General features: G+C 44.9%; 3 protein-coding genes and 1 pseudogene across 4 annotated transcripts in view; 1 reads left to right on the top strand and 3 right to left on the bottom strand.

Moving 5' to 3' along the window:
* LOC309550794 (uncharacterized protein) overlaps positions 1–19,438 on the bottom strand; it is a 100,208-nt gene extending 80,770 nt beyond the window's left edge. The window contains exons 1-3 of the mRNA XM_082251129.1: positions 19,318–19,438; positions 18,744–18,878; positions 18,534–18,657 (exon numbers count right to left, since the gene is read on the bottom strand). Coding sequence (XP_082107255.1) covers positions 18,534–18,657; positions 18,744–18,878; positions 19,318–19,413 — 355 coding nt within the window. The 5' untranslated portion in view covers positions 19,414–19,438. The remainder of the gene's footprint in view (positions 1–18,533; positions 18,658–18,743; positions 18,879–19,317) is intronic.
* LOC309550683 (uncharacterized protein) overlaps positions 1–25,666 on the top strand; it is a 3,164,715-nt gene that overhangs the window by 1,954,591 nt on the left and 1,184,458 nt on the right. The gene's annotated exons all lie outside the window — the stretch shown is intronic.
* LOC309550793 overlaps positions 1–25,666 on the bottom strand; it is a 1,525,103-nt pseudogene that overhangs the window by 243,038 nt on the left and 1,256,399 nt on the right. The gene's annotated exons all lie outside the window — the stretch shown is intronic.
* Positions 14,121–15,428, bottom strand: LOC309550046 (uncharacterized protein; the record flags this gene model as incomplete). Its single annotated transcript, XM_082250513.1, has 1 exon — positions 14,121–15,428. One exon carries the CDS (start codon positions 15,426–15,428, stop codon positions 14,127–14,129), a length of 1,302 nt encoding a protein of 433 aa, XP_082106639.1. The 3' UTR covers positions 14,121–14,126.

Genomic DNA, 25,666 nt, shown 5'->3' on the forward strand with positions numbered 1-25,666 from the left:
TGGACGGACCGGCTTTGGGGCCGTCCAGTTCGGGTTCAGACGGACAATGCCACCGCGGTGGCCTATGTCAACCATCAAGGGGGCACCAGGAGTGCCCGAGCGGCTCGGGAAGTAGCCGACATTCTGTCCTGGGCCGAGACGCATGTCCCGGCGATAACGGTAGTCCACATTCCGGGGGTGGAGAACTGGCAGGCGGACTATCTGAGTCGCCAGTCCCTGGACCAGGGAGAATGGTCCCTTCACCCCGATGTCTTCCAGATGTTGTGCAAGAAGTGGGGTTCCCCAGATGTGGACCTGTTCGCGTCTCGTCTGAACAACAAGGTGGAAAGGTTCGTGGCAAGGACGCGCGATCCTCGGGAAGACGCCTCAGACGCGTTAGTGGCGCCCTGGCATCATTATCGTCTGATGTATGCCTTTCCACCGATTCGGCTGCTGTCCAGGCTCCTTCGCAGGTTGGCCTCGGAACCGCACACGGTGATTCTGGTGGCACCGGACTGGCCTCGCCGGTCTTGGTACGCAGACCTCGTAAATCTGGCAGTCGACGCTCCATGGCGTCTGCCGCTTCGAGAAGACCTTCTGTCTCAAGGACCGATATTCCATCCTGCTTTACAGTCGCTGGCTTTAACGGCCTGGCTGTTGAAAGCCAGGTCCTGAAGGATAGGGGTCTCTCCCCTGAGGTCATTCCCACTTTGATCAAGGCTAGAAAAGCCTCTTCGGGTAAAATTTACTACCATACTTGGAAAGCGTATTTTGCCTGGTGTGAGTCCAGGGGGTATTCCCTTCGCTCATACTCGGTGTCAAGAGTGTTGGCTTTCCTCCAAACTGGAGTGGACCAGCGTTTGGCGTTGGCCACGATTAACAGTCAGATTTCTGCGCTGGCCGTTCTCTTTCAACGCCCTGTGGCGTCTAATTCATTGGTTAGCACCTTTGTTCAGGGGGTGCGACATTTGGCCCCTCCTAGGAGGGAACCTTTGCCTCCGTGGGACTTGAACTTGGTTCTGTTCGTGTTACAACAGGCTCCTTTTGAAAAGATCAGGGAGATCTCGTTGTCTCTGTTGTCCAAGAAGGTTGCCTTTTTGGTGGCGATCACTTCGGCTCGCAGGGTGTCGGAGCTGGCGGCTTTGTCCTGCAGCTCTCCCTACCTGGTGATTCACAAGGATAAGGTGGTCCTGCGACCTCCCTACCTGGTGATTCACAAGGATAAGGTGGTCCTGCGACCTAACCCATCCTTTCTTCCGAAAAGGATCTCGGATTTTCACCTTAATGAAGACATTGTCTTGCCTTCGCTCTGCGTGAAGCCTAAGCATCCGAAGGAGGTTGCCTTACATTCCTTGGATGTTGTCCGGGCGATCAGGGTTTACCTGTCGTCCACTAAATCCTTTCGCAAGTCGGATTCCCTCTTTGTCCTTCCTGAGGGACCTCGGAAGGGCATGGCGGCGTCGGCTGCGACCATCGCCAAATGGATCAGACAGATCATTGAGCAAGCCTATGCCTTGAAGGGGAAGGTTCCTCCTTTCCCTGTGAAGGCGCACTCTACCAGATCTTTGAGTATGTCTTGGGCTTACCGTCATCAGGCTTCTGTGGCCCAGGTGTGTAAGGCGGCGACTTGGTCGTCCGTTCACACCTTCTCAAAACTCTATAAGGTGGATGTTCAGGCATCGGCTGATGCCTCCTTTGGCCGTAAAGTTCTCAGTGCGGCAGTTTCTTAGGGGCCCTTGTTTTCTTGTGGGCCCTTGGTTATTGGGGTGTTTTACCCCTGGGTTACTTGTTTTCCTGGGTTGTTGCTCCTGTTGAGCACGTTTTTCCTGTTGCCCAGTTGGTTCTCTTACTGTGGTAAGGTTCCTTTCTCTGATGTGGGTACTGCGTTGCTTTTTTCTACGGTTGCGTCTCCCACCCCTCATGTCTACACTGCTTTGGGACGTCCCATTGGTGAGGACTTGAAGGGGGCGGCGACTGTCGGAGGACGTAAGAGAAAACGGAATTTTTGTAAAATCTTACCGTAAAATTCCTTTCTCTGAGTCCTCCGACAGTCGCCGCCCCGGCCCCTCTTTTGGGGGTTTTATGTACTCTTACTGCTATGCTACCTAAACTGAGTTGGGAATGCTGGTGCAGGGAGGTATTGACTGAGGGGACAGCCCCTAGGGGTGTGTCTATGCTAAAAGCTTTTGTATTAACAATTCTTGTTGCCTAGCTACTCCTACGGAGCAAAGGTCAATACCCATTGGTGAGGACTTGGAGGGGGCGGCGACTGTCGGAGGACTCAGAGAAAGGAATTTTACGGTAAGATTTTACAAAAATTCCGTTTTTTTACAGGAAGGTCAATTCTTGCTTTCATCAAAACTATCCTAGAAGGAACCACCAACACCCAAAGACCAATTTTTCCGCAACTGTTTGACCGGGGCATAAAATTTCAATTTTTTTACAGCAAGGCCAATTATTGCTTTCATCAAAATTACCTCTACAGGGTTACGGTGTGAAGGCACCACCAACACCCAAAGCCCAATTTTTCAAAACTTGTTACTTCTTTCAAAAGTCTGCGAAAAAGAGACCAGACTTTATCTAAAAACAATTGTTAATCTTGGTCTGAGTGTACTATAATTTGGCTTCTTCACATAAGCCTTGCTCACTGTGGTACAAAACTTTGTTATTTCCATCCAAAGTCTGCCAAATAAAGAAAGCTTGCAGGGAATATCAATTTAAATGTAATTTTTCTTTCTTTATTAGGCCCCTTTCACATGATCAGACCAGTCGGGTCCGCCTGTCCGTTTTTCAGGCAGACCTGATTGGGCCACCTATTGACCTCTATGGGGAGCCGAATTGTGTCCGCTGACACCCGCCTGTCATCCGATCCGACAACATCCGCTGAAAACAGACTGATGCCGATACGTTCGCCATCTGTCCAGGGGGGCGGATGGGATGTGATCGGATGAAAATGGACATGCTGTCCAGTTTATTCTGATCTCCCCATAGACGAGAGTCGGACTCTGACAGGTCCTTCTCTGCACTGTGAGTAGAGACGGACCTGTCATCTGCCTGCTCAGTGGGGATCAACAGAGCGATCCCTGCTGAGCAAGTGGAGTCCATCCAAATGGATCCACCCCATGTGAAAGGGGCCCAAATGTCAGTTTTGCTGCAGCAGGTTCTATACATAGTACAGATGCGCCACTTTACAGGCAGACTAAGGGGACCCCCAAGGCACTATATTTAAAGGAATTTTTCATTTTTATTGTTTTAAATTAGGCATCATTAAAATCACTGCTCCTTTAAAAACAATCTCTTTTCAAAAAAATGTTTGCATTGGTACATGTCCCCCAGGGCAGTACCCGGGCTAACATTATCTTTTTATGGGAAATAACTTGCATATAAACCTTTAAAATTGGCACTTTTGATTTTTCAAGTTCGGGTCCCAAATACTTAAATAAGGTTCACGGTTCGAGTTCAAACTTTTGCATAGTTCGAGAATTCTGGCGCAAACCAATTCTGAGTGCAATGGTCAGAATATAGTGGTCTAAAACATGTCACATACAGCACCGTGCATAGAGTACAGTGGTCAGGTAAATTAGAGTATTATAACCATGCCGGTCATACAGTCACTAGGTATAGAGTAATAATAATAATGTCAATAACACACAACTGTTCCAACTGCCCTTTCCGGATACAGTACAGGCTTTCTCTGGGTGTTCTATTGGCATTACCTAGAGAAAAACGTCTCTCTTGTATAGGATGTATCAGGTTGACCAGATGTTTCCGGTTTCAGGGGACAGTACCCGATTTTAGGGGGCTGCCCCTGAAAAAAAGGATTTTTGTACTTACCGTAAAATGCATTTCTTTGAGTTAATTGATGGACGCAGAGCTCTATATTCAGAACCATAGGGTTTTATCGCCCACTACAGGAGTAGGACACTAGGCAGAAAAAGACTTGTCTACGCCTATGGGCAGTCCAAGCTGGTATACATTCCACACCCATTCTGCAACCACGTGAGTGGACAAGGGTCTGGAGGTTTTATCTTAATATACTAGAGCTGATTTAATTATAAATATAAACCAATTGTATTATACACTGCCTGGCCAAAAAAAAGTCGCCACCAATAAAAAAGTTTGCACACTCTAATATTTTGTTGTCTTTGATTACGGCACGCATTCACTGTGGCATTGTTTCGATAAGCTTCTGCATTGTCACAAGATTTATTTCCATCCAGTGTTCCATTCAATTTTCACCAAGATCTTGTATTGATGATGGGAGAGTCGGACCACTGCGCAAAGCCTTCTCCAGCACATTCCAAAGAGTCTCAATGAGGTTAAGTTCTGGACTCTGTGGTGGCCAATCCATGTGTGAAAATTATGTCTCATGCTCCCTAAACCACTCTTTCAAAATGTGACCCCGAAGAATCCTGGCATTGTCATCTTGGAATATTCCCGTGCCATCAGGGAAGAAAAAATGTATTGATGGAATAACCTGCTCATTCAGTATATTCAGGTAGTCAGCTGACCTCATTCCTTGGGCACATACAGTAACTATCAAATAGGAGAGTTACTGCATGCTTAGTTTAGTTAGTTGCTTAGTTAATTCCAGGTGGCAACTTTTTTTTTAGCCAGGCAGTGTATGTTTTCTTTGATCCTATATAGGACTGCTACTGCCTATGTCCGAAGATAAATACTACTCTTCTGCACCATTTGCGACACCCATTTTTGCTCCACTCGCAGTTATTCCACCATCATTGCTGGGGCTCTAGCGGTGATGTGTAAGTAAATGTAGTGATACAGCCTAATGCCTGTTTGTAACATATAAATGTATTGAATGTATTGAACATTGTACTTTTTCTGTTACATAGGATATATTGCTTTGCTGCCAAGGTATCAAGGTCCTGATGAAGCAATTAAATTAGAAATGCGTTGACCTCTTCGAACAGTTAGCAAATATATATTGATTGTTGCATCACACGTTGACTGTTATCTAATGAGAGCATTCTTCTTTGTTTTTATGAATGTAAAAAACTTTTTTAATATAAATTTTTGTAATAAGCATTGATATTTTACTAGAACTGATTTTGGCCAGTCCTCCTTTGGTACCAGAAAAGTCAGACATTTCCTTTTTCTTTCTTTTATGTGACATAAACTTTTGTATTATCCACTTTTTAGTTTTATAAATGGCTAATTAGAAACGACTTTTCTAATCAAGCTATTCGGGAGCCCTTCTCTTTCAGACTGGCAATGATTGATTTGTACTTGCTCACTGACACTCGGGGACGGCGCTACTACTAAGCGATCTAGACAGCTACCTAGTGTGCACTACCACCTAGGGCGCAGCCACAGCATATGGGTGCCATGGAGAGTCCCGGTTCGGTGGCAGTGGGGGAGGGGCAGCAAACAGTGGGGTCCTTAGGGTGTGGGCATCTATCTCCACACAGCAAGTGGGTGGCCTCGGAGATGGAGGCTGCAAGGAAAGCGAACAGTGAAGGCAGCTAGGCCTGAGAGCCCAGGAGGGAGAAGAGCTCCACTGCCTCCCTGACCCCTGAAGAGGTAAGGAGCAGCAGGCGCAGCATCCACTGCACGGGAGCGCCTCCCAGAGCCTGGATTCCTTCTCCAACCTTCTCTCTGCTCCAACATCCACAGTAACAGCGGACCAGAGGACAGGCTGACTAGGGGCCTGGAGGACGAGCATAGGAGGGAGGCGCAGACAGCCAGGGGTCCGCTGGAAGGAGCAAAGAACCCCCAGATCAAGAAGAACGGGCCCTGCCCACTGCTGGCCATCATAAATGTCATACTTTTGGCATGGAAGGTACCGGACATCATACACACCTACCCGCAGGCAAAGACTGGGCCAGGGGGCAGAGGAGAGACTGCAGACAGAGACAGGACTAGGGGTCTCTCTGTCATCTCCCCCCTCTTTCACTCACCCCCCTCTCTCTCACCCCCCCTCCTCTCTCCCTCACCCCCCCCTCTCTCCTATACCCCTCCTTTCTCCCTCACCCCCCTCTCTCTTAAACCTCTCCTCTCTTTCCCTCACCCCCCTCTCTCTTACACCCCTCCTCTCTCTCCCTCACCCCCCTCTCTCACCCCTCCTCTCTCACCCCTCCTCTCTCTCCCTCGACCCCCCCCCCCCTGATGTTGTTATGTAAATAAATTCTTTATAATGGCACACAGTAAAACATTTGATTGAGAGTAACTTGGTCTGAGAGTGTTTTGCAGGACAAGCAAAATATTTCCTTGATTAACAAGTGATGTCTGTCTTGATATACAAGTAGCGTCACGTTACAACTGAGTATAAAAGAGAAGAGAGGCACCTCTAAGTGCAGCATTTTGGTTACATTTAATGAAGGTACAACATTTAGCAACTCACATGGTTGATGATTAAAAGAGTCATATCTAGGTATGCAGGCATCTGGGATAAAGCGGTCCACATAGACCAGGGATCTCAAAACTACGGCCATCCAGCTGTTGACTACACATCCCATGAGGCTTTGTAAAACTCTGACATTCACAGACATGACTAGGCATAATGGGAACTGTAGTGCCATAGTTTGGAGACCCGTTGACATAGACCATCCTCTACACCACCATTGACATCATCCATGATGAACTCCATGAGCGCTTCAAGCCTCGCTTTCAGATCTCTCTACTGCAGGGTGGTCTTCCCGGTCACGACTGCAGACTGACGTCGGTGCAGAGGACAGTCTATGTGGACAGCTTTACCCCGGATGCCTGCATTCTTAGATGTGCCTCTTTTAATCATCAACCATGAAAGTTGCTAAATGTTGAACCTTTATTAAATGTAACCATATTGCTACACTTAGAGGAGCCTCTCTTCTCTTTTATACTCTGTAGCTCCTGCTGGATTTTGCTTATAATCCCCTTGTGGAGGCGCCGTTTGCGGATGGACATTTTATGGTTACACAACCTATCACATTGCTATAATCTTTTTATATGGACTATAAACTGAAGGATTTATGAATAAATGGTTGTGGAACGAATCATCTGAGTTTCCAATATTTCTTATGGGGAAATTCACTTTGATATACGAGTTCTTTGGATTACAAGCATGTTTCCAGAACGAATAATGCTCGCAGTCCAAGGTTTTACTGTATTTGATTGCTCAGTTTTATTTTTTCTTGGTCAGGTGCTAGTAGCTGGTTTTGCCTTGGGCGCAAAATAGTCTAGCACTGGTCCTGCTGACACTTCCATTTCTCCCCAGTCAGCTCAATTCCTCCCCACTCAGTGCCACCTCTCATATGATTTCTCATGAATGATGGTGCTAGAGGATATAAAGCAGGAGGACTACGGTTATGTAATCAGAAATAATACTACATGAAAAAAAAAAAAAAAGGTAAACACAGACTTTTAGGTTTTGAGGCATATCATGAAGCTCAGGGATTGCTTAGGATTGTAGTGGCCCGTTCAAGGCATTATGGCTTTAGAATCACTAATACCACATTTGGTGACAAGATGGGGCTAATTGCTATGGCACTTGGGGGGGGGGGGGGGGGGGTTATCTACTAAAATTGCATGGTGCAAAATCTGGCGCAGCTCTACAAAGAAACCAATCAGCTTTCAGGTTTTATTGTCAAAGCTTAATTGAACAAGTTGAAGTTGGAAGCTAATTGGCCACCATACACAGCTGCACCAGATTCTGAGTGCACCAATTTTAGTAAATCTCCCCGTGTGCCATCTAATGGTATTTTCAGTTTTAAATCAATGGTGGGTTTAATGTTATAGGTTAACCACTTCCGGACCACACGCTGTATACCTACGTCGGTACTATGGCGTTAAATACCGGGGTTATAGCCGCAGCTAGCAGTCACAACCCCGGTATTTTTTTTTACAAAGGTGATGATTCGAAATCTGATAAAAGTGGTCTCAGCGGCTGATTTACCATGGGATCACTTTTTGGGCAGCGGGAGAGGTGTCCTCCCTTCCTGGTCGTTTTCCCAGCTTACCGGAGCCGTCAGTAGCGGCTAAAAATGATCCAATTCTGTGCAGTGATGGGCAGGAAAACGAGAAGGGGAAGATGGCTCCTACTTGACTCTATGATCCTGGAGGACCGGAGCGACGTCAAACATCACTTCTGTCCTTTGGCCTTAAAGGGCCACATTTAGTGGAAGAAATAAAACAAAAATTTTTTTTTTTTTTTTTTGCTTTTATGTGAGGTCTTTTTGCCCGCAGATCTCACTTTAAAGAGGACCTGTCCTGCTTATTTCTATTACAAGGGATGTTTACATTCCTTGTAATAGGAATAAAAGTGATCAAAAAAATTTTTTTTAAAAGGGACAGTGTAAAAATAAAAAGGAAAATAAATAAGAAAAAAAAAAAATTTAAAGCGCCCCGTCCCTCAGAGCTCACGCGTAGAAGCGAACGCATACACAAGTCGTGCCCACATATGTAAATGGTGTTAAAACCACACATGTGAAGTATCCCCGCGATCATTCGATCGAGAGCAATAAATCTGGCACAAGACCTCCTCTGTAACTCTAAACTGGTAACCTGTAAAAAAAATTTAAAGCGTCGCCTACGTATATTGTTTAGTACCGTAGTTTGCCGCCATTCCACGCAATTTTGAAGAATAACATGTTAGGTATCTGTTTACTCGGTGTAATATCATCTTTCAAAAAATTCTTAGACTAACTTTACCATTTTCTTATTTTTTTATTAATAAAAAAAAGTGTATTTTTTAAAAAAAAAATGTATTTGTAAGACCGCTGCGCAAATACGGTGTGACAAAGTATTGCAACGATTTCCATTTTTTTCTCTTGGGTTTCTGCAAAAAAAAAAAAATTATATATATATATATACATAGTTTGAGGGTTCAAAGTAATTTTCTAGCACGAAATACAAATTTTAACTTGTAGACAACAAATGTCAGAAAGCGGCCTGGTTCTTAAGTGGTTAACATACTGTATATCCTTCAATGTCCACTGTACTCCTAAGTGCATGAGTATGATCTCAGTTATTAGTAAATCCATGGCTGAGGAAGAAAACTAAAATCTATAAATAGAAAATATGTTGAATGAGTGTGACAAGCACACAAATTTAGGCCATGTTTTAATAGTGATTTCATATGATCATCAGCTCCATCTAGTGGCCATAATGTGCTATTTTTCCTGAAATACCTAAATCGGTAAAAATAGCACAATACAGCATTATGGCCACTAGATGGAGCCACTGATCATAGGAAATCACTGTGTGAAATAAAATTTAAATATGTCACAATTGGGAGAATGCTCGTCCCCTAATGTTTAAAATAAACAGACCTCTAAGTGTTTGTAAAAGCGAACACAACAACATTTATTCAACCAATGAAAGGTAAGGACTCCATTTTTATTTTTCTACTGCTATTAATGGCCAACACGGTACAACACTTCATCCATGTCTTTGGTGATCCCTGGTCTCCTTATGAAGTGTTTCTTACATGATGAAGATCATCCATGGAGTATATCTGAGGTATATATCAGGGTGCGCTTCTTCCCCGCATGAGAGCTGTGATCTCCAGTAACATTCATATAGTGTAAAAGGTTGTCAGCCAAAGGTCGGGGGAGCAAGGCACTGATCGCATTCCAAAAGTTAAAGAATACACGAACTGGGGACTTTTAAGGTGCCAAACAAAAACGAGATACTATGTCATGTTTTAAAATCCATATCAAATTTTATTAGGTACATTAAAAATATTTGGTTTTAAAAGAAAATTTGAATACAGTCGCATGCAAACCAGGTATATAGTACAGCGATTTTTGCTCAACATGTTTCGCCAAAAGGTGGCTTCTTCAGGAGACTTTTTAAATTACCGTCCAAGCTATTCACTGTGGACAGAGAAAATACACATTTAGACACAATATCACACGAGGCCATCCAGCCCCTAATATCAATGTTCATACATGTTTAATTTATATACATCGAAGTTACAATGAATCGTTTGAGAGACTGTTCTTACCCCAGAGATGCCACCAGGTAAGTACGTGTCAGTGCGGGAGCCACAGGATTACAGAGATAGGGATATCAGTGTGTCATAGGAAGACCATATCCCCACAGTGGGGATCTAAAGAAAATATCAAATATAGTGGATTTTGAATCCTCTGAGGAATCCGTTCTGCCCCATCCACTCTTCTTATTTAGCAGTTATAGTCAGGGCTTTTTTTCAGCTGGAACTTGGCTCAAGCCCTCTGCTCCCTGCTCACCACTATCACTTGTAAAGACAGAAGTCTGGCTTCTGCGATTATAAGGTACAGCTTGTCTCCCAACAGCTCCCACAGATCTGATCTCCTGAGCTACTCCCATAGGATGTGCAGGATGGGGACAAGGTATATTCAGGTCCCTGGGCTGCAGTACAGATGCCAACATCCCCAATGAATGATCTCCCAGCAAGTGAGAGAGGCAGAGCCACCTACAGAAAGTAGGGAGGTACTAGAGCCAGCTGGGTGCTTCAGCTTAATACAGCAACAAAAGTAAGACATGTGGAAGATGGTGGAACTTTAAAGGTGGGGGGAGAATATGGGTCCAGGGGCAGAAGATGGGTGGGGGGTTGCATGCAGAGGTCAGAGCTGAAGAGAAGTGAAAGTGAGATGTGGATAGGGGATGCAGAGGTAAGCAGCTGTGGAAGAAGTCTGCACTATGTATGTAGCGCACCCCCGAACTCTGCACATAGCGCACCCCTGAACTCTGCACTCTCTGTGTAACCCCCCCCCCAACTCTGCTCATAGCGCACCCCTGAACTCTGCACTCTGTGTGTAACCACCCCCCCCAACTCTGCCCTCTGTGTGTAACCTCCCCCCCAAAATCTTCACATAGCGCACCCCTGAACTCTGCACTCTGTGTGTAACCTCCGCCCCCAAAATCTGCTCATAGCGCACCCCTGAATTCTGCACTCTGTGTGTAACTCCCCCAACTCTGCACATAGCGCACCCCTGAACTCTGCACTCTGTGGGTAACCTCCCTGAACTCTGCTCATAGCGCACCCCTGAACTCTGCACTTGGTACGTAATGCAATCCAGGTATTTATTGCCACTTTAAGACCCTTTCACTGAAATTTGAGTAAGGGAGGGTTATAAACCTTGGAAGATTTTTCTTGTTCGCAATCTGTGTCCAATTGTGGAGATATCCCTTCACTTCCTGTCCCATAAGGAAATCCCTTGGGGACCCCCAGAACTAGTATCCCCATTGGAAGATTTCCCCTCTTTTACTCTTCAGGAGACAACCCATAAATTGGGATTTTCTTTTACTTTCACTTTCAATAGTAATGGTAAACAGGGCAAATAGAGAGGGTGAATCTCCCTAATGGGGACACAGACAGCAATAAAAACTGTCAGGGGTTCTAATCTATCTCCACTCTATCCAAATCTAGAAAAAAGTTTTGCCTTCAGTTAGACTTCAAAAAGAAAAGGTTATCTCTTTTTATCTGTCTGTTACATCATCCGCTATAAAAAAGGGGGTGTTGTGCATACGGGGCCTCTTGTGGAACAAATGAATCTACGGAAATTGGGTGGAGAGTAATTATCTGTCGAAAAGAGTACCAGCCCAATCCCCTGTAAATTGAATACAAACAGAAAACCAAGTCTCACAGGGAAGACCTTTTAGTCGAGGAATGTGAGGATTTTAATGTGCCCAAAAGCAACAATTGAGTAAGAAACAAATTATAAAAAATATCTATAAATTTTATTAAAGACAATATGTTAAAAACAACACATGCTGATATAATATCTAAAACGGTGTATTGCAGCACATCCTAAAATGCGATGGATCGACGCGTTTCAGCAATAATTTGGGCTTCCTCAGGATCCAGATGTGTAGCAAGCTTTCTCAAACAGTATATATAGACCCAAAATAAAAAAATTTATAGTTCATCCGCCAAGCCACAAGTCCACGCGGCCATTTTGCTGCATGCAGGGACGCTGGTCAGTGCTACTCTCCTTTGCATGACCTGAATCTTTTCCTCTTATTGGATAGCTTTAGCCATAGGTGGTATTTGGTAGCTATATGTTTTTTGAACTTTGTGGTATTTGCACTCAATGCTTAATTGCATTCATTCCTGTTTGGGTACTTTTTCTCTGCAGGGGCCTGTCCCTCTCCCTGTGTATACGTACTTTATACTTTTGAGTATACCATTATAGGTATTGTAACTTGGCCAATGAATTATATTTTGGTGTTCTTATTTAGGGTGTATATATACTCTTTGACAAAGCTTGCTACACATCTGGATCCTGAGGAAGCCCAAATTATGGGTGAAACGCATCGATCCATTGCAGTGTAGGATGTGCTTCAAAACACCTTTTAGATATTGTATCTGCATGTGTTGTTGAAGTAAAGCTGTATAATTCTATCTTGGAAGATACTCTTTCTCTGATTCCTCCATGTGACGTGAATATTGATGAATCTGTGTCCCTAATCTGGGACTTAATTTTGGGAGGATTTTTGATCCTCAATAGTTCCTTCAACACCATATTTGTTTTTTTCTTTAGATCTCCACTCTGGAGATATGGTCCTCCTATAACATGCCTGACGAAGGGGGTCCTGTGCGGCTCTGAAACGTTGTACTATTTTTTGATGTGATCGTATCTTGAAATAAAGTTTTTTGGACTGCTTCTGCAAGATCCTTGGTGTGCTGGCAAATATGTATTTACTCGTCCTCCTATAACAGACTGTTATTCCTATCACAGTGATCTTGTGGCTCCTGCACGGACGCAAACTCATCTGGTGGCATCTCAGGGGTAAGAACAGTCTCTCAAACGATTCATTGTAACCCAGATGTATATGCAGTATCTAACAAAAGTGATTACACCCCTCACATTTTTGTAAATATTTTTAAAGGGGTTGAAGGGTGGGGGGGCTCAGTGCTCAGACATATGCCGCCCACTGCATCAAATTGGTCTGCATAGCTGTCATCCCAGAAGGAAGCCTCTTCTAAAGATGATGCAGAAACAGTTCACTGAAGACAAGCAGACTAAGGACATGGATTACTGGAACCATGCCCTGTGGTCTAATGAGACCAAGATAAACCTATTTGGTTCAGATGGTTTCAAGCGTGTGTGGCAGCAACCAGGTGAGGAGTACAAAGACAAGTGTGTCTTGTCTATATTCAAGCATGGTGGTGGGAGTGTCATGGTCTGGGGCTGCATGAGTGCTACTGGCACAGGGGAGCTACAGTTCATTGAGATAACCATGACCGCCAACATGTACTGTGACATACTGAAGCAGAGCATGATCTCCTCCCTTTGGAGACTGGGCCATAGGGTTATATTCCAACATGATAACGACCCCAAACACACCTCCAAGATGACTACTGCCTTGCTAAAGAAGCTGAGGGTAAAGGTGATGGACTGGCCAAGCATGTCTCCCAGACCTAAACCCTATTGACCATCTGTGGGACATCCTCAAACTGAAGGTGGAGGAGCGCAAGGTCTCTAACATCCACCAGCTCTGTGATGTTGTCATGGAGGAGTGGAAGAGGACTGTGAAGCTCTGGTGAACTCCATGCCCAAGAGGGTTAAGGCAGTGCTGGAAAATAATTGCGGCCACACAAAATATTGACACTTTGGGCCCAATTTGGACATTGTCACTTAGGGGTGTACTCACTTTTGTTGCCCGCGGTTTAGACATTATTGGCTGTGTGTTGAGTTATTTTGAGGGGACAGCAAATTTACACTTTTATACAAGCTGTACACTCACTACTTTACATTGTACCAAAGTATAATTTCTTCAGTGTTGTCACATGAAAAGATATAATAAAATATTTACAAACATGTGAGGGGTGTACTCACTTTTGTGAGATACTGTAAATTAAACATGTATGAACATTGATAAAAGGCCTGGATGGCTTCATGTGATATTGTCTCTAAATGTGTATTTTCTCTGTCCACAGTGAATAGCTTGTACAGTCATTTAAAAAGCCTCCTGAAGAAGCCACCTTTTGGCAAAACATGTTGAGCAAAAATCACTGTACTATATACCTGGATTGCATGTAACTGTATTCAAACTTTCTTTTAAAACTAAGTATTTTTAATGCACCCAATAAAATTTGATATGGATTTTAAAATATGATGTAATATTAAAAGACCCCAATTTGTGCTCTGTGTGTATTCTTTAACCTTGAGGTTTGTGTGGGATCCCTGATGTACAGGAAGACAGGACTTCAGTTCCCTCACTCAGGACAGATAAGTTGCTTCTTCCCCTGTATGCAATTCATGATGTCTGTAAAGACTTGACTTCTGTGAAAAACATTTCCCGCACTTCAGACAGGAATACGGCTTCTCCCCCGTGTGAGATCTCTGATGTGTGTAAAGATTGGCCTTCTGTGAAAAACATTTTCCGCACTCAGGACAGGAATACGGTTTTTCCCCCGTGTGAGATCTCTGATGTCTGACAAGTTGCGACTTTTTTATAAAACATTTCTCGCACTCAGAACAGAAATACAGATTCCCTCCCCTGTGCAATCTCTGATGAGTATGAAGACTAGACTTATCTGAAAAACATTTTCCGCACTCAGGACAGGAAAACAACTTTTCCCTCATATGAGACCTTTGATGTGTGAAAAGCTGTGATTTTTGTACAAAACATTTCCCGCACGCAGGACAGGAATAACATTTCTCACCCGTGTGCAGTCTCTGATGTCTGAAAAGATTGGACTTATCTGAAAAACGTTTCCCGCACTCAGGACAGGAATACGGCTTTTCCCCCGTGTGATACCTCTGATGTGTGACAAGATCTGATTTTTGTACAAAACGTTTTCCGCACTCTGGACAGGGATACGGCTTCTCTCCCGTGTGCAACCTCTGATGTCTGGAAAGTTTGGACTTCTCTGAAAAAATTTTCCCGCACTCAGGACAGGAATACAGATTTTCTTCCGTGTGAGTCCTCTGATGTGTGACAAGTTCAGATTTTTGTACAAAACATTTCCCGCACTCAGGACAAGTATAAGGCTTTTCACCCATGTGAGAGCTTTGATGTGTGATAAGATTGTACTTTAAAAAAAATTGCCCGGGCTCAGTGCAGTGCTGTTTTTTCCTTGTGTGAGATCTCTGATGTCTGGAAAAAGAGGATTTCTGTGAAAAACATTTCCCGCACTCAGTACAGGGAAACCTCTTATCTGTTGGAAGGATGGCACCGTCCCTCACAGTCTGAGGTTCTTCAGGATAAGAGGAATAGGATGGTCCCGCACCGTCCCTCACAGTCTGAGGTTCCTCAGGATAAAAGGAATACGATGGTCCCGCACCGTCCCTCACAGTCTGAGGTTCCTCAGGATAAGAGGAATACGATGGTCCCGCACCGTCCCTCACAGTCTGAGGTTCCTCAGGATAAGAGGAATACGATGGTCCATCTACACTGTGTGGTGCCGGATGGACATTTGAGGTAGCCGGGTTTTCTCCTGGATTATACTGTGTGATGTCCTCATCTTCTACTTTACAGTCTGGAGACAAAGTGAGACAATCCTCTGAGGTTTTCCTCATCTCCTGTCCATCTACTAAAATAGAAATAAAAAGATTATTACTAGACATGAGCAGATTGGTTCCCCTAAACCAGGACTCCGCCCATATCAGGCAGCTTAGTCTCTGAGGATATTACAATTCCCCCCTCAAGGTAACTAGTTAATGGGTCCTCTGATCTCCTACCAGTTCATTTCTTTATTCATGGACCTTAGTCAATTTTTTATCATGGTCACGTGTTCACAAGTTAAAAACTGTATTTTTTTGCTAGAAAATTACTTAGAACCCCCAAACATTATATATATATATATATATATATATATATATATATATTTTAGCAAAGAGCAAAGACCCTAGAGAATAAAATGGAGATCATTGCAATACTATGTCACATCGTATCTGCGCAGTGGTCTTGCAAACGCAATTTTTTTGGAAAAAATAAGAACAACAGTAAAGTTAGCCCAATTTTTGTCTATAATGTGAAAGATGATGTTATGCCAAGTAAATAGATATCCAACATGTCATGCTTCAAAATTGCGCACGATCGTGGAATGGCAACAAGCAGCGGTACTTAAAAATCTCCAAAGGCGAAAATTTAAAATTTTCTACAGGTTACCAGTTTAGTTACAGAGGACATCTAGGGCTATAATTATTGCTCTCACTCTAACGATTGTGGCGATACCTCACATGTGTGGTTTAAACATCACTTACATATGTGGGTGCGACTTGTGTATGCGTTCGCTTCTGCGCGTGAAAGTTTACTGTTAAAAAAAAAAAAAAAAATGTGAGATCTGGGGGTCAAAAAGACCTCAGATCTCACAACTACACTTAAAAGCGCCGTTGGGAGAAAGCAACGTATGAAGTTGCTCCAGTCCTCCAAGTCCATAGAATCGAGTGGGGGCCATCTTGCCCTCACTCGACTTCCTGCCTGGGACATGGATGGACCAGATGGTTTTCCCCGCTACCGACGGCTCTGGTAAGCAGGGAAAATGACTGGGAAACCCATAAAAATGACCTTGCGTATTGAGTAAAAAGTAACCCTGGGAGAATTTCTCTGTTAGAGAACTTGCTAGACCCAGCACGTAGGGCAGAAGACCCAAGACAAATGCAACAGATGCCCAGGTCAAGCAATGCCTATGGTGAAAATCAACAATATGCTGCCAGTTGAACCCCAGAATCTCCATAAATCCAGATCTAGATACATAAATTGTGTCTGCAGCACAGAGAAGGAAGATTATCCCAGAGAAATACAGGAATACAGGACGGGGAACACAGCTCAGGAAAGTGACCAGGGTATTACAGGCTGATATCACCCAGCCCTTGCCCTATATTGGACCAATCAGTGGGCAGTATGGGTGGAGGTATGCATATAATGTTAATGACCCACCTGGGTCGATCTCTGTAGGAGTGTCCTCCTCTATAAATGTCCCCGTTATTCCATCCTCCGCCATCGACTGCTGATCATCCCTCACATACTTCTCTTCTTCTTCTGCTTTAACCACAACTTTAGAATCTCTCAGATCTCCACTCTGAAAATATAATAAAAAGGACATCAAATGTAACTGTACATGGGCTGTTGTCACTGCTACTGCTGGGCTGTGTGTAGTCCGAGTAAGCCCTGTTCACCAACCAGTTTCAGAGAGAGAGAGAGAGAGAGGATATGGACTCCTGTGTCTTCTGGAAATGACATAGAGTCTGCTGAGATGAACTCTGGCTGATGGGCGTGTTGTATTCATGTTGTATATGAACACATTAGCAAGCACTGTTATCCGCTTGGTAAAGCTTTTTATCATAAATAGATACCCAAAATGTCACACTTTAAAATTGCGTTCGCCCATAGCATGGCGCCAAACTACGGCACCTAAATATCTCCATAGCTTTAAAAGCCTTTACAGGTTACCAGTTTTGAGTTACACCGAAGGTTTGGAGATATAATTGTTGCTCTCACTCGAACGTTCGCAATAATACCTCACATGTGTGGTGCAATCACCGTTAATATGAGCGTGCGGGACTTACGTATGCATTCGCGTTTGCGCACGGAGGGAGGGGTGCTTTAACATTTTATTTATTTATTTATTTTTATTTATTTATTTATTTTTTTACACTGTCTCTCTATTTTTTTTTATCAACTTTATTGCTTTCCCAAAGGATGAACAACATCCCTTGGGAAAGCATGGGCCGTGACAGGTCCTCTTTATGGAAAGATCTGGAGTCTATTAGACCCCAAATCTCTCCAATGCAGGCGATCCAACACAGATCGGTCTGACAGGCTTCTTACCTGACCGGTAAAGGCCAGGTAAACAAAGAGCCAAAAAAGTAAGTGACGAAATCCTTGTGGCTTCCGCTTTGCGGGGTCACAGAGAGGGAGGAACCACGCGTCAATTCCTCTCTGTTTAGTACCGCCATCACTGCCAGTCGCATCGCTCCTGGGCTCCGTGATCAAACAGCAAAAGCCCAGCAGTGGGGACCCTTTACTTTTCTCCCATTGGATTTGCAAATACTCTCGTGTGAGAGAGCGAGTTCTTCGATGACAGATCATGGGCCCCAGTGCCAGCTAACTGTACTTAGACCCACTAGTGTTGTGTTTTCTTCAACTCTCAATCAGGTCACCTAGAAAATTTGCTGTCCTTTATAAAATATTTGTATATCTCTCTATATTTGTGTTATAACAGTGTGCTGCTTTGGATGCTCTATTATTGTAGGTTGTTCCACTTGTTTTCTTTCCTGCAGGGCTTTGTCTGCTCATTAAATTCAATTTAATGCAACAAGGGTCTCAGGAACCATGGTGCTTCTTTCAAAGCCATGGGCACTTGGAACAGGAGACCCTTAGAAGAAATGGAGGCTCCTTCGGGGGTGAACCCTACAAAACAATGCAGATAATGTACAGTAATGATACGATCAGTTACTGTTCCCACCTGATGATGGTGAGGGATGGTGTGACCTTCCTGTGTGGAGTCCTGGGAATACGGAGGATGGGGACATCTCTCTGGTGGGTTCCCATTACTGGATCCATCTGTAGGAAACACACACACTGACTGAATACATTGTTTCTATGTGTTTATCAGATGATGGGGGATCTAGGTGAATCCTCCGTACTGCTCTCTCCTTTACAATAAAGTCTCCTCTTACCCGGTGATGTGAGGGGCGGCTGATTCTCCATCATGACGTCCTTGTAGAGATCCTTGTGTCCTTCTAAATACTCCCACTCCTCCATGGAGAAATAGACAGTGACATCCTGACACCTTATAGGAACCTGACACACACAATGATACAGTCACCATCCAGACACATCCCTTGTCTGTTACTGGATAATGTCCCAGAATTCCCAGCACCGCTCACCTCTCCTGTCAGCAGCTCCATCATCTTCTTGGTGACTTCTAGAATCTTCTGCATGTTGTGTCTCTCAGGTTTTAGGGAGTCACATAGAGGCACTGTGATGGTCATATGATCTCCTGACTTCAGAAGAGGAAATCTCTGTGTTGGGAAACCAATAGGAATATCATGTTAGAAGCCCAGAATCCTCCTCACCTCTCCGGTCAAGTCTGTGTTTTTTTAATAGAGATAAGAGTGATGTCATGTGACCTCCCAGAATCCTCCTCACCTCTACAGTCAGGTCTGGGTTTTATTACTAGAGCTAAGAGTGATGTCATGTGACCTCCTAGAATCCTCCTCACCTCTCTGGTCAGGTCTGTGTTTTATTAATAGAGATAAGAGTGATGTCATGTGACCTCCCAGAATCCTCCTCACCTCTCCGGCCAGGTCTGTGTTTTATTAATAGGAACACGAGTGAGGTCATAGGAACACATGTGATGTCATGTGACCTCCGAGAATCCTTCTCACCGCCCAGGTCAAGTCTGTGTTTTATTAATAGGAACACAAGTGATGTCATGTGACCTCCCAGAATCTTCCTCACCTCTCCGGTCAGCAGGTAGATGATCTCCAGGGTGAGGTTTAGTATCCTCTCAGTCATGTGACTCCGGTCCTCCTCCATCCTCTTTGCTGTGGTCATGTGATCTATGCGGGTTTATCTGTAAACGGATTGCAGAGAATTATCTGGAAGGTATTTGTTGCACAATATTAGAAATTGGGATGTAAGAGGTTATTAGGTCGACTCTTTGCTTCAATGGCATCGATTTTCATAGTAATTACTGCTACTCTTAGGCCTTGTTTACACTTGCTTCAAAATGTGGCATCTGCTGTGCAATTTTTAAAGCACTTTGAATGAAAATCAAAGCTCGCTTCACTAAATAAAATGGTCACCTTACAGTCCTGTACACACGGATACCGGATAATGTAATGGTATCCTGCACTGGGACACCATTTTGTCAAGCAATCATTTTGTGTTACTCCAGCTGCCATGACAGTTTGAAAAGACCCTGGCTCACCCAGCCCCTCCCTGGGTCAATTAACTTAAGAATGTGAGCTTCAAAAGAGCTGTTACTTCAAAGAACCTTATCTCAGCACATCCTGGCAGATGTCCACTAAGGCTGACCAGGCTTGGTTGTAAATTCCCCAGCCAAATTGTTAATTTGAGATGTACCAATACGTCTAACAAATCCATACCCAATTCATAAATGCAGACAGGAACATGACACATGAACAAAAAGTATATATTTGGATGAGAAATAAAATACTGAATGTACTACTGAGCATAGGGCTGAGGGGGTCAAATAGAATGTGCTACTGGGCGGAGTGTTGGGTATTTGGGAACGTACTAATGAGCGCTGGGGCGGGGGGGGTGTATTCAGGAGCAGGTGGGGTACTAGTGAGTAGAGGAGGGGTTCGGTTATGGGAAATGTACTACTGAGCATGGATCAGGGAGAAGGGGTGGTAATAAACTACTGAGTGGGGGAAATGTATGTACTACTGAGCAGTTGTTGTGAGGAATGTACTACTTAATGGGGGCAGGGTGGATAAAACTCTATTTTGAAAAGAAAAAAGATTTTTTTAAATTTAAATCGGATTTTTTTAAATTTGTATTAAATGTAATTAAAAAGAGGCTTTTGGAGTAAAATATCTATCTAAAGATAGTTTTCTATTTAGGATACATTAATAATTTATTTTATTTGGCATGAAATGGAGCTAACAGTAGTTATGTAGCATGAGGCTGTGTATTCTGCTATATTTACATTTTTGGTAAACGCATTCATACATTCATGCAATTTCACACTAACTACCAGCAAGAATAAGTCCTTACATTTAAAGAGCGACGGTCATTTCAGATCCGTCAAGGCAGCGCCTGTTAGCGGGCATCCACTCACCGGCTGCCGCCACGTCACCTTGTTGTGTCACTGCCAGCCATCCCAAGTGAATTGGACATTCAGTGAGTCAACAGTGGGTCAGAGGAGGAGCCACTGCGGGACAGAGATGACAGTTGTTCTTTAAAAACGATGATTTAAAGTGGAGTTCCACCCTAAAATTATACTTACCTCCATCTTCTAGCGTTGGGTCACCTGAAAAACAAATGGATAATCGCAATTTTTTTTTTTTTTTACTTACCTCGTTTAGAAGAAAATATACTTACCTTACCATCCACTTCCTACTTCCTCGGCCACGGCCCGCGCCGTCACTTCCGCTTTGCAATGATTCCTGGGAGCTGAACGTCATCGCTCCCAGGAATCAATGCGCCTGCACCGGCCCGACGTCAGTTCCAGTGTAGGTGCGTCATACCTTGCAATATAGCTTCTGGGCATGCCCAGAAGCTGTGCAGGGATGACGCTGCGGCACCGGAAGTGGCGGCGGGGCCAGTGCAGTGCATCGTGGGACCGAAGCAGACGGAAGAGGACACAGAAGAGGATCGCGCTGGCTTCAAGCTGCCCACACCTGAGATGGCAGCGCTGGAGAATACATTTTCAAGGTAAGTATTTCTTCTTGCAGGTAAGTGCAACCCGGGACAGATCAGAGGCTAGCCATTGTGGAATGCACTAGCCCTGACTGTCCCGGGGGTATTTTTATTAAAAAAAACGTTCACTGGGTGGAACTCCGCTTTAAATCAAGCCTTTTTACTAGTGATTAAAATTGAGTTGATTTAAATCAAATCCACCCTGGGGGGAGCGTAATACTAAACAGGAGGTGTTTCCTGAGCACAGGTGGTGTGGAATGTACTACTGACCATTAGGGGGGGGGGGATATTGTGCCAGTGAGTGAATGGATGGAATGTACTACTGAACAGGGGAGTTTCCTAAGCAGGGGTGGCGACGAATGTACTACTGAACAGAGGGCTGTACTACTGACTACGGGGGTAGTACTGAGCCAGAAAACACTGAGCAGGAGATCTGCTGAGCCAGGAAACCGCAGAGTGGAGTTGCGACTGAGCCGGGGAACCGCTGAGCAGGAGATCTGCTGAGCCAGGAAACTGCAGAGCGGAGGATCTACTAAATTGGAGGTACGACTGAGCCGGGGGAACCACTGAGCAGGGGATCTGCTGAGCCAGGAAACTGCAGAGCGGAGGATCTACTAAATTGGAGGTACGACTGAGCCGGGGGAACCACTGAGCAGGGGATCTGCTGAGCCAGGAAACCGCACAGCGGAGGATCAAATAAATTGGAGGTACGGCTGAGCCGGGTATACCACTAAGCAGGAGCTCTGCTGAGCCAGGAAACTGCAGAGCGGAGGATCAACTAAACCGGAGGTACTACTGAGCCGGGGAACCACTGAGCAGGATATCTGCTGAGCCAGGAAACCGCAGAGCGGAGGATCAACTAAATTGGAGGTACGACTGAGCCGGGGGAACCACTAAACAGGAGATCTGCTGAGCAGAGTACTAGTAAACCAGAAAACTGATGAGCGGGGGGTACTACTGAGCCACCAAAATAAAATAAAGAAAAACACCAGATACCACACCAACACATAACCATGCCACAGATCTGGCAACTTCCTCATCACTTTCACTTTAAAACAAATAAAAAACCAATATACACATGGCATTAGCCGAGCTTCATTAAAGCTACAAAAGCACCAAAAACACATAAAAAAATGCAAGTTAAAGAGGTAGGCGCTTTAATGTGTGTTACTAATCGAGGCCTTAAAATTCTGTCCATTCCCCATCCGTCCAGCAGATCGGATCGGATGACAGTTGGATGGAAATGGACAGGCAGTCTGTTTCTATCCGACCGCTCATTGAGGACAGCGAGGCTGTGCAGAGCACACACGGATCTGTCAACCACCTTCTCAGCAGGCATCGGTGGACAGATTCCCTTTGGCAGGCAGATCTGCTTGATGGGGTCTGCCCCATGTGAAGGGTGCCTCAGATTTACTAGAAATCACTGCTCCTTCCCAAACACCACAATGCCCAGCCCCCCCCCCCCCCCCCCGACAATCTCTTGCCTATTATTCTAGAAAACGGGCATAACAATTTTTTAGCATTCGTCTCCCATTAGTTCAATGGGGTTCAGATTCGGCACCTGAACTCTAGTTATGTTCTGTGGAGCTGTCTCACACGGAACCCAGGTATGTTCATCTCATCTCCAGTGAGAAGGTCACACGTCTCTGATAAAGATGGGTTCTGGCATGTTCGAGTTCCCAGGTGCCCGATCTCGCCAGGATGCCGACACTGCACTCCGCTAATCACAGGCAGTGAGACATTTCCCGATCCGCAGCTGCACAGATCATAGTTACATAGAAGGTGAGGTTGAATAAAGACAATAGTCCATCCAGTTCAACCTGTGTAGGTGTGTGTGGCTGTAATCATCTCTCATACCCCTGAATGTTCTGATCCTTGAGATGTACGTCTAAGAGTCTTTTGAAAGCCACCATACTTCCCGCAGAAACCACCTCTTGTGGTAGAGAATTCCACAATCTTGTAGCCCTAACAGTAAAGAACTCCCCACGTTGCCTGAGGTTAAAACGCTTCTCCTCCAATCGCATTGTATGCCCTCGAGTCCTCATGCAATCCCTTCGACTGAATAGCTGTTTTTCTATGCCGAGATCCCCATTGAGATATTTATAAATTGCTATCATGTCCCCTCTCAGGCCTCTCTTCTCCAGGGAGAATAAATCAAGCGATTGCAGACGCTCTTCATAATTAAGGTCCTCCAATCCCCTAATCAGTTTAGTTGCCCTTCTCTGGACTCTCTCCAGCTCCAACACATCCCTCCTGAGGACTGGCGACCAGAACTGGACAGAATACTCCAGATGTGGTCGGACCAGAGTTTTATAAAGTGGAAGGATTATAGTCTTATCTCTGGAATACATCCCTTTATTTATGCATGCTAATATTCTGCTGGCTTTGGTAGGTGCCGCTTGACATTGCATGCTGTTGCCTAATCTATCATCAACCAAGACTCCCAGATCTTTCTCCATTTTTGATTCCCCCAAGGGTTCCCCCCCTAACGTGTATTGTGCTTTTATGTTTTTAGTTCCCAAGTGCAAAACCTTACACTTATCCACATTAAACCTCATTTGCCATGTCGTTGCCCACTCCATTATTTTGTCCAGGTCATGGAAATGTCTCACTGCCCATGACTAGCGGAGTGCAGTGTCGACTTCCTGGTGGGATCAGGTACGCCCAAGCCCATCTCTAGTCTCTAACATGAAGAGAATTTTTTCCGGCCCCGTAAGTGGGGAAATGTTCTGCCCCTGAAGGGGTTAATCTAGGTCCCCACACTATATATGTGTATCATCATCTGCTGGAGATAAAAAAGGTCACAGTGACTATGGAGGAAGAGGACGGACATGATGGGGGGGTTACTGGGTGTAAATAGAAAATAAGATCTGATTACCTCCTCTGCTGCCACTTCCACCAATATCTCCTGTCTACTCCCCCCCCCCCCCCCCCCAAGTCACCTATCACCCATCACCCGGAACTTCCTATTTATACCTGAAATTACTTCCCATCTGTACCTGACATCACTTCCTGTCTGGCTTCCATAGAGACTTCCTGTCTGGGAAAAGTGAGATCACCACCTGGCTTGTGGAGCTCAGAGGAACTGCAGCCCTGAGAAAGCTTTTATAGTATGAGCGCGGCCTTGTCATTGTTGCCAAGATGCAGCAGGACAGTCCCGAAATTGTGGCTACTGCCCCAATGTCCTTAACCCACAGGTTCCAGGACTCTGTAAAGAGTGGCAGTGAGGTGATGACTGCTGGAACACTCTCTGGGTTCCATCAGCAGGCACTGCAATTATAGCAGACTGTTGGGAGCAGTGACCTCCTTTCTGACAGTGAAAGTATAACTCCGACATCAGCAGAGAGGCAGCGGGAGAGTTTGATCACCACCAATGACCACCAATGCTAGGCTGGGGTTAGACTTTGTTCTCACTGACGCTAATTGTTATATCTCATTGACACCAAGGATGGGACTTATTTTATCTCACTGATGCCAAGGATGGCTTTGGGACCTCAGCAGATGTAATTTTTGGTGAGTGAGCAACACCGATGGGTTGAGTCCATTGGTTAATGTTTTTTTTTTCTTTCGCCGGGATCAGACGTCATTCATTGTGATTGATGTGGATCTGCAAGTGTCAGTGTGTTTACTTCCAGTATGCTTTTTTTTGTGAATGTCTAAGGGTATGTAGCACCCTCCTAGGTAGGTACTAGGAAAACACATCTATTTGCTCCTTCTGCTTATCAGGGGAGCCTGATCTGCAGTGGCGGCTGGTGAAGTTTTAAGATGGTGGGGCGCAAGATTTTGTCCCCTGTATTTTGCTTGCGTGAACAAATTCTCCCAATATATCACATATTAAGAGGTCTATCAGTATTAGTGTATCCCATAATAGGGAACAGGGGCCCTATTATGGGATATACTGTGAGAGACACACTATTATGGGATACACTGACTGAGAGTGGCACAAACTCCACAGTACAGACCCCCCCCCCCAGCACAAACCCCTCAAGCACAAACCCCCTAGCACAAACCCCACAGTACAGGCCCCCTAGCACAAACCCCACAGTACAGGCCCCCTAGCACAAACCCCACAGTACAGACCCCCCTAGCACAAACCCCACAGTACAGACCCCCTAGAACTAATCCCACAGTACAGACACCCTAGCACAAACCCCACAGTACAGGCCCCCTAGCACAAACCCTACAGTACAGACCCCCTAGCACTAATCCAACAGTACAGGCCCCCTAGCACAAACCCCACAGTACAGACCCCCTAGCACTAATCCCACAGTACAGACCCCCTAGCACAAACCCCACAGTACAGACCCCCTAGCACTAATCCCACAGTACAGGCCCCCTAGCACAAACCCCACAGTACAGACCCCCTAGCACTAATCCCACAGTACAGGCCCCCTAGCACAAACCCCACAGTACAGGCCCC

The sequence above is a fragment of the Pelophylax lessonae genome (genome assembly GCF_965119305.1).
Source record: "Pelophylax lessonae genome assembly, chromosome: 3".
Taxonomy (NCBI): Eukaryota; Metazoa; Chordata; class Amphibia; order Anura; family Ranidae; genus Pelophylax; species Pelophylax lessonae.